Here is an 8536-nt window from a genome sequence, read left to right as displayed (position 1 = left end):
GCTGCCCAAGGTGGTTAGCAGCCTATAGGCATCGCTGTGGGGTGAGCCCCATATACAAGGGTTTTGCATATACAAAGGGACTGTGGGAGTATCCCAAGGCTCTTAGGCTGGGCGGTCACTCAGTTGTGGGTGCTCAGCCCCATGGGCTGGCCAGGGCCAGGGTGCCCAGGGTTCAGACCACTGGGGATCTGCCCACCCCCGTGGTCTGAACCGATGGGTGACCCACCCTATGCCGCTTTCCCCAGGAGAGCAGGGAACAGAAATAATGCCAGCTCTGTTCCTCCTCCCAGGCACATCCAGGAACTCACACCCAGTAGCCAAAATTAGCTGGCAGCACTGATTCACACAGTACATCATGCAGCACCACAGACTCACGTGCTGACACGTCAGGGCCTGGACAGGGGGTCATGGCCTGGCTTGCATCAGCTGGGCATGTGTTGGGCACAGGGATGGAGCACTGGGCTCCCTGGAAGGGGTGAGGAACCCAGCCAGCACTGCCAGCAGTGGGCAGCTGGAAAGGGCAGCCTAGATGGGGTGGGCAGGGGGCATGCCTGAGCCAAGAGCTGTCCCCAAACTTCCCAGGCACCTCCAGCAACGTGCCAAGAAGTGTGACATCTCCCTGTGAGCACAGCTTTAATAGACATCCCCCCTGCATTGGTACACATATACATTTGCTGTATATAGAAATACACAGAGAACAGCAGTACGTGTGGGGGCCACAAAGCCCACCTGCAGCCCCTGGGGCTCTGGGGCAGTGAAGGGCTTGTCCCTGCTCAGCCCTGGGGATGGGGGGAAGCACAGACTGCAACCCTGGCAGCCGACATCACTTTCACAAAGCCTTTGAGAGTAAGCATGGGCGAGCAGGAACCTCTTCTAACATAGCACCCTCCTCAGGGTTTCCCTGACAGGCCTGGGGGTGCAGGTGAGATTCCCCCAGATTAAAGGCAGATGTGCTGCTGGCAGGTGTGTGAGCTGCAGGGTAGCACATGGGAAGAGCCTCCAGTCTCCCCACAGGTCATTGCCAAACCATTGCAGCCACAAAAGGGGAACTGGGCCCTAGTTGAGGTTAAGGTGAAATTTATTCAGATGGAGCTCATTGCAGGGTGGGGGTGAGGGATGTACAGGGAGGCAGTGCCTGGCACAAGGATGTGGGCAGCTCTCCCAGCAGACAGCGGGGAGCAGAGAGGGAGTTTGGGGGTCTGTGAGGGCAGGAAAGGGTATGAGGGCATTATGGGAGGGGAGGGAGCCCAACTGTGCCAAATCTCAGCTCTTCTTCCAGAGGGAGGGAACAGAGCTAAGAAACATTCTTTTGGCAACAAATAATTTAAAAATCAAACTGAGAACAGCCCAGTAGGAAAGGGGGTTCAGAGCCTTGGTGGGAGGCAGTTTCCCATTTGATATAACTTTCACCTTAATGATAATAAACTGATATGAAATGGAAAACCCATGAGCAGCATAAAGACAGGTTAGAAATAGCACCAGGTTCCTGCTGGGGCTGGTGGGTACATGGCTGCTGCCACTGTGGGCAGCCCAGCCCCGGCCAGGGTGGCAGCAGGGCCCCACTTCCAGGCAGCCCTGCCTGCCGAGACACTGTCTGCACCTACACCTTTGGCTGCCCTGCCACCTTGCCGCCGGCACTGCCGTGGGAATCTGTGGAAAGAAGCAAGGCGCTGTCAGAGCGGAGGTGGGGGAGCAGTGCTGTCCCCCCAGCTCCGCATCACTGAGCCCACGGCACGAGGTGGAGATGCTGCTGGTGCCGGTAGCTGTGCCAAGCTCTGCCTACCTGTCCCTGGGCGCTGCCCACAGTGCAGCTCACACTCCTCCTTGCTGTCGAAGCGGTTGAGGTTGCCCTGGCAGCCGCTGTAGACAAAGGGCCGGCACTCGGTGACTCTTTGGTTGTAGTACCACCGCAGGGTGTAGCGCTGGCAGTCCCCCTCGTCCAGCGGCAGTCTGCAGGGCTCAGCTGTGGGGCAAACGCTGCTGGTGAGGGCAGGCAGGGGCTGGCAGCACACCTGGAGGCTGCCAGACCCACTTGGCAGAGGAGGTGAAAATCCAGAAGGGAAAGGCTGAGTATGGGAAGGGTTTGGCTGGAGGAGATGTCCCTGTGCTCTTCCCAAGTGCTGGAATTAACGGCAGGAGACACCGCTCTGGGCAAGCTGTCTCTCAGGACAGCTCCTAGGAAAGAGCTGGGAGGTGGGTGGCATGGGGACATGATGGCCACAGCACCCCTTGGGAGGGTTATAGGGTGAGTCTCCAAAGGCTGCTGCCACTGTGGCTTCCTTGATCTCCTGGGGCCTTTGGAATCCATCCTGTGGCTCATGACCAGAGCACTGGAAACATGCCAGGGCAGCAGGTCCCACCAGCCCAGCACACCACCCATGACTGCTGGTGACAGCTTTGGTGAGGGGGATAGAGCACAAGGTCTGTATGGTGTGGGCAGCACAGTGATAGAGAAGGTGCAACCCTCCCAAGTACCAGCGAGAGGGCAGGAAATCCCAAATCCCCACAGACAGATGGCACAGGAACCCACTGCCCAGCTGGATGTGAGGACACCACCCCAGCAAAACCTGGGGCAGCTCCATAGTTTCCCCCAGTAGCTTAGCTGTCAGTGTCAGGTGAGTGCAGGGAAGCTCACCATCCACTGCAGGCTGCTCCAAGCTGTCCATCTCCAGGACCTCATCATAGTCCTCCTCTTCCTCCTCTCCATCCATGCTGTCATACCCGAGGTCGTCATTGTCGAGCATGATCTGCCTGTCCTGCCCTGGGAGACAGCACCACACATGAGCAGTCCTCACTACACACACGGAGCACAGAAAAAGGGGGACGAGGACTAAAAGTACAGTGATGACACACCCTCATCCTCCTCAGTGTGTGACAACTTGAGCACAGGGACTATGTGAGCGCTGCCAGCAGGGAACGGCTGACTGGAGAAGGACCCTGTCAAGGGCACACAGGCATCAGGGAAGAGGCAAAGGAGTCTGGGGTGCTTTCCCCTTATTTCGCAAGGGAAAACCACCCCTTTCAGGTGTGGAGCAGTCCAGCACTTCTCCAACCCTGTTGCAGCTTGACAGGGTACGTGGACAGGGATGGTGGCCTGGAGATACCCCCTCCTCTCTTTTCACCACAGACCAGGGCTGCCATGGGGGCTTGTAGAGGAGGGACAGGCAGGGGAGACCCAGAGAGACAGCACCCACTTGGAGCCCAACAGGGTAGGGACAGGGGAGGGCACAGGGAGGCACACATGCCCACATTGCCAGATGTCTTGGGTCTTCCAGACTCTCCATCACCTGTTTGGTCATGCTCTTTCTCCTGGCGGACAATTCTTCCTACTCCCTGGGCAGAGTGGAGGCTGCTCCTGGCCTGAGCCCCCCAGCCTCCTTGGAAAGAAAGCACCCACCTCATCCCAGCCCACCTCTTGTCTCTGTCCCTCCAATCCCACTCCTCCAGCCTACCCTTCCCTCCAGCACTGTTGACCCCTGCAAGACCCCTGCCCCCATTCTGACACCCAAGAATAGATGGGGTGCAGTTCCTGTGATCCCTTCAGTTGGGCAGACCCTGGCAGCACCCAGACCCCATTGGCACCATCCCAAGCCAGCTGCCCCTGAGGATCCCTTCTGTACCATCACTTCTGCCACACACCATCCCTTCTCCCTGTGCAGGGTCCTACACTGATGCTGACCCTGACTGAAGGGGTCATGGAGGGTCATGCCACCTCCAGCTCCCTAAAACCAGTGGCACACCTGGGTGCCAGGGCCCCTTTGGTGGCACTCGTGTGGGGCAGGGGGATAGGAAGGAAGAGCTGCAACCTGAGTGCTCACGTGAATCCTGGTGCCGTGGAAAGTGGCCACCACAGGCTGTGGGAGAGACAGGGTGGGGGTCAGGGCCAGCGGGTCCAGACCCCCAGCTCCAGGGCAGCAGCAGGGATGCTCACCACAGTGCTGGCTCATCTCCTGCCTGACAAAGCCACGGATCTCCTCCTCCTGCCGGGCACATGAAGGGGCAAAGGTAGTAATGGGGCATAGTGTATTTAAAGAGGAAAAACCCTTTCCCAGAGTCTAGCAGAGCCCAGAGGTGAGGGCAGCCCGTACATCAGTGGAAGTGGGATGGATCCAGCACCCCTTCCCACCCCAGTGACCTGAGTGCCACAAGCCTATGCTGGCTCCCTTCTGGCTCCTTACCGTCATGCCTGGCTCCCCCTTCTCCCCACGGAGCCCATGGGCACCAGGACTGCCCTGGGGACAGCAGAAAGGAGGTGGGAAGCTGGCCCTGGCTGGAGCTCATCCAGGCAGGGCCGGGCACCTGCACACTTACCTGCTCTCCTCGCTCGCCAGGGATGCCAGGCATGCCACGTGCACCCGGCACTGACTGTCCAGGGGGGCCTCTCTCCCCCTGCAAAGGGCATGTGCTCAGGATCTGGCTGGTGGGTGCTGGAGTCTCTGCTCTCCCTAGCACCATGGATGTGCTGCTTTCCCCACGCCTGCACCCCAGGGATGTCAGTGCAGGTGGGGATGGGGATGGGACCAGTTCAACTCAAGGACAAGCAGGGTTCCAGCACCTCCCCTCAGACTCCATCCCCTGGGCAGGGGGACACAAGGGAGGAACCCAAAGCCAGCGAGCTGGCAGGGCAGGACAGAGCTGGGACATGACTCCAGATGCCACCCACCCCTCACCCACTAAGGGGACTGGGCCTTCCCATGCTCACAGCCCCAGAGGAGGACCAGGTAGCTGTGGTGAGGACTTACCTTCTGGCCCTGCATGCCCTCAGGACCTCGTGGGCCAACATTCCCTGAGGGCCCAGGGGGGCCAGGAGCACCGTCACTGCCCCGGGGACCAGGGCCACCCATAACACCTGGGGCACCCTGGAGGAGAACAGAGGCTGAGGTCAGGGGTGTCAGAGCCCCTGGCTTCAAAACAGATGCCATGGACATCCTCTGACCCCACAGCTGGGCATCCCCGAAGAACCAGCCCTGGTGCCTTCTTAAAAAGAGCGGGGAATTGTCATTCATTGTTTAGAGACATAATTTAGAGTAGCACTGAATGAGTCTTCTGGGAGCATCAGGCTCTGATATGCTTCCAACCAAGGCTGTATCCTGGTACAAGCAACGTGATGCAATGCATCCCATCCTTTTCCAGCCTGCTCACCCGATCTCCTTTCTCCCCCTGGTCTCCTTTGGCTCCCTGCTGCCCGTCAAATCCCCGGTCACCCTGCAAAGAGGAAGGGACAGGCAGCAGGGGACAGACAGTGGGGGGCAGGCAACAAAGGGATGAAGTGCCAGCACAGCTTTTCCCTGCACTGCTTTAACCTACCTTGGGTCCCATAAGCCCTTCCTTTCCAGGAATGCCTGGTGGTCCTGACAGACCCAGTTCTCCCTGGGAGACAGAGCAGATGTCCATCAGCCACCAGCCATGCGTTCCTGTCCCACCCTGGTGGCAGTGTGGTGCTTACCGGCTCGCCTTTCCTCCCTGACAGTCCTGAGCGCCCCGGGATCCCTGGCTCTCCCTACAGCAGGCAGGAGAGAGGCAGGGCAGTCAGTCCTTCACCCCTCAACGCTCACCCCAGAGCCACAAGCAGAGGAGGGGACCCCATGACCCTGTCACGGGGTCAAGGTCTGGCCTCAGACTCAGGGCCATCTCCCCGCTCCTGCTGATGGAGGGGATCCAAAGAGCCACAACCTCCAGGGAACATCCAGGCTCCTGCAGCACCCTACAGGCACCCACTCACCTTCTCACCCTTGTCCCCATTGAGGCCACAGGCACCTTTCATGCCCCGGTCACCCTGCAAGAATGGGAAGTCAGAGCCATGCCGAGCCAGCACTAGTCCTGGCCAGGAGAGCCCTGGCAGCCAGAGAAGCCAACCCACCTTGAGGCCACGCATGCCCAGGGGTCCCATGTCCCCCTTCTCTCCCCGGGCCCCGGGGATCCCATCGCGGCCAGGCTGACCCTGTGAGAGAGCACACAGCGTGACGAGGGGCCGCTCCTGTCCTGCAGTGGGGTGGCAGAGGCACAAAGACACAGCTCCTCACCGGCTCACCAGGCTCTCCAGGTGCTCCAACCTCTCCCTGGGAAAGGCAAAGGCATCAGTCAGGGCAGGTGAGGGGGATGGTGCCACCAGCATCCCCCAGCAGAGGAGCTGCCCAGCTTCCTACCTTCTGCCCACTAGGGCCACGTGCCCCAGGGAAGCCCATGGAGCCCTTCTCTCCTTGTTCACCCCTCGTGCCCTGCAAGCAGAAACACAGATCAGCACAGCTGCAGCTGGAGGTAGAGCTCCAGCCACTGCATGGCCACAGCACAGCCATGGTCACCTCTGAGGCCAGGTCTGGCAGCTCCCCTTGCACCATGGTCCCTGGTGCCAACCAGCACCAGCACATAGGGCACTGGGATGCTGTCATGCCCTGCTTTCTCTGTCCATTTCCCTGTCAACAGCCGTCCACGATCCCAACCCAGCAGCTCCCAGCCCTGCACAAGTTCCTCCCAGCCCTGTACCTTCTCTCCAAGCATGCCTTGCTCCCCCTTATCCCCCTTGTCTCCTTCTATGCCCTTCAGGCCACGCTCTCCCTGTAAAGAAAACACAGGGAGGGGTCAGAGAATGAGAGGATGCTCAGACACACATCAGGATGGGAGGACAGACTCCTGTGGGGGCAGGAACATGGGGGTCTGTAGGGTGGCTGAAGGAGAGGGGACAATATGCTGTGCAAGGGAGGGTCTCTCAGCAGGAAAAAGCTGTTCCAGCTCTTCCCAGAAGGACAGGAAGGATGGGGAGAGGGAGGATAAGGACAGCTCTTACCGGCTCTCCCTTGCTGCCCCGTGCTCCAGGCGGCCCCTCCACCACCACAGTATCGCCCTGTACATCCAAAGCAGAGATGGGGGTGAGGAGGGGAGCCAGGGCTGCTGCCTCTCTTCTCATTGCCCCCCGTCCCAAGGACTCACCTTGTCTCCTTTGGGTCCTGGGGCCCCAAGGGCTCCCTGTGAAGAAGGTGAGATGCTGCAAAGATGCAGAGCAGGGAGCAGGCAGCACCTCCCTGGGCTCCCTAGTACCTGGAGGTGAATCATTCTCCCCCCAGCTCCTCAGCCCGCAGAGCCCCTTACCTTGTCCCCAGGCTCCCCACGGTTCCCAGGCAAGCCCTGTGGGGAAGAGAGGTGTGGTCAGGAAGGGGCCCGGATCAGGGTGCAGCTGAGGAAGGGGGGTACTTACTGCTGGCCCACGATCCCCTTCTGGCCCTGGGCGCCCATCTTCACCCTGCAAGAAGGAAGGGATGTGAGAAGGGGGTTTAGTTTGGGGGCACCCCAGCATCACCCCACCCCAAGGACAGCTGCAGCTCTGGCTCAGAGACCTGTCAGGGAAGCTGGCACCGTGAGCATTCCTGTCCCTGGCTGTGGGGACATGGTGGGAATTGTGGCAGTACCTACCCGTGGTCCCGGGTCACCACGTTCACCTCTAGCTCCTGGCAGCCCGGCCCCCAGAGCGCCCTGCCAGAGGAAGGCAAGAACTCATCCCCATCCTGCCCAGGAGCTGCCCACAGCTCTTCCCAGTCCTGCCAGGTACCCCCCATGCCAGGGGACACCCCACAGTCCCCACCACCTCTCTGGGTGCCTGGCACACAGGAGGCTCCCATGTGCCACCACCCAGAGTGGGTTCAGCACCCTTAGGGGTGAGGTGGCTGCAGGGACACTCCACAAGAGAAGCAGCCTCCCACCTCTCATGCTATAGGGCTGCCCCTGGTCCTACCTTGTCACCTTTCAGGCCAGGGGGGCCTTGTATGCCCTAAAAGAAAGGAGAAGGGTGAGCAAGCCACAGGACGAAAGCAATGCCAGACACCCTGCAAAGCATGGCTGAGAGTCCCACTGTGGTACTGGACAGTCCAGCAACACCCTGCCCCAGGGCCCAGGGGGGTGCTGGCTGTGTCCCTGTCAGCCTGTCTGAGGCAGCAGGGAAGCCAGGGCAGAGCCTACAGCCCCGGGAATGCTGTGGCACCATACTCACAGCCGGCCCTGGGGGCCCCACAGGTCCTGGTGATCCAGCGATGCCATCCCTGCCTGGAAAGCCGATCAAACCCTGGCAGGGAAAAAGCAGGGAAAGGGCAGGGGCTGTGGCTGGGAAGCAGTGGGGCTTGCAGGGATCTCACTGACACTGCACAAGGGTCCAGGGTCACCAGGACCAGTGATGGTGGACAACGTTCTGGTTGTAGTCTTTACCCTCTCTCCTGGGGGACCTGGAGGACCAGGCTGCCCATTGTCCCCTCTCAGGCCTGGCTGTCCTGGCATCCCAGCAATGCCTGCTGGGCCTGGGGGGCCCGGTAATCCTGGCAAACCGGTGTCACCCTGAAGTAGGGAAGTAAAAGATGAGGCTCATAAAAACAGCCCCTCAGGAGTGTGCTTTTCCCTCAGCCAGCCAAGCTAGAGTATCACCGGGGCATTAGGGACATGATCAGAGCCAGGGTGACATGGGGACAGGGGTTACCTTCAAACCTGGAGGCCCATCCTGTCCTGGTGGACCCCGTGCACCAACACCCAGTGATCCCTGCAAGGTGGCAGAAAG

General features: G+C 60.1%; 1 protein-coding gene across 1 annotated transcript in view; it reads right to left on the bottom strand.

Moving 5' to 3' along the window:
• Positions 1–361: 361 nt before the first annotated feature.
• COL7A1 (collagen type VII alpha 1 chain) overlaps positions 362–8536 on the bottom strand; it is a 29917-nt gene continuing 21742 nt past the window's right edge. Inside the window, exons 94-120 of the mRNA XM_088061732.1 lie at positions 8459–8518; positions 8194–8319; positions 7982–8053; positions 7727–7762; positions 7408–7467; positions 7193–7237; positions 7087–7122; positions 6928–6963; positions 6785–6841; positions 6484–6555; positions 6147–6218; positions 6024–6059; positions 5861–5941; positions 5723–5776; positions 5447–5500; positions 5308–5370; positions 5143–5205; positions 4743–4859; positions 4312–4389; positions 4179–4232; positions 3932–3980; positions 3819–3854; positions 3288–3377; positions 2854–2937; positions 2636–2761; positions 1784–1963; positions 362–1650 (exon numbers count right to left, since the gene is read on the bottom strand). Coding sequence (XP_087917858.1) covers positions 1601–1650; positions 1784–1963; positions 2636–2761; positions 2854–2937; positions 3288–3377; positions 3819–3854; positions 3932–3980; positions 4179–4232; positions 4312–4389; positions 4743–4859; positions 5143–5205; positions 5308–5370; positions 5447–5500; positions 5723–5776; positions 5861–5941; positions 6024–6059; positions 6147–6218; positions 6484–6555; positions 6785–6841; positions 6928–6963; positions 7087–7122; positions 7193–7237; positions 7408–7467; positions 7727–7762; positions 7982–8053; positions 8194–8319; positions 8459–8518 — 1887 coding nt within the window. The 3' untranslated portion in view covers positions 362–1600. The remainder of the gene's footprint in view (positions 1651–1783; positions 1964–2635; positions 2762–2853; positions 2938–3287; positions 3378–3818; positions 3855–3931; positions 3981–4178; positions 4233–4311; positions 4390–4742; positions 4860–5142; positions 5206–5307; positions 5371–5446; positions 5501–5722; positions 5777–5860; positions 5942–6023; positions 6060–6146; positions 6219–6483; positions 6556–6784; positions 6842–6927; positions 6964–7086; positions 7123–7192; positions 7238–7407; positions 7468–7726; positions 7763–7981; positions 8054–8193; positions 8320–8458; positions 8519–8536) is intronic.

Source organism: Pseudopodoces humilis, chromosome 13 (genome assembly GCF_049639895.1).
Source record: "Pseudopodoces humilis isolate 2021_Gansu_Grassland_sample_001 chromosome 13, ASM4963989v1, whole genome shotgun sequence".
In the NCBI taxonomy this organism is placed as follows: domain Eukaryota; kingdom Metazoa; phylum Chordata; class Aves; order Passeriformes; family Paridae; genus Pseudopodoces; species Pseudopodoces humilis.
The sequence above is the reverse complement of the archived record's forward strand: the minus strand, read 5'-3'. Positions and strand labels throughout refer to the sequence as shown.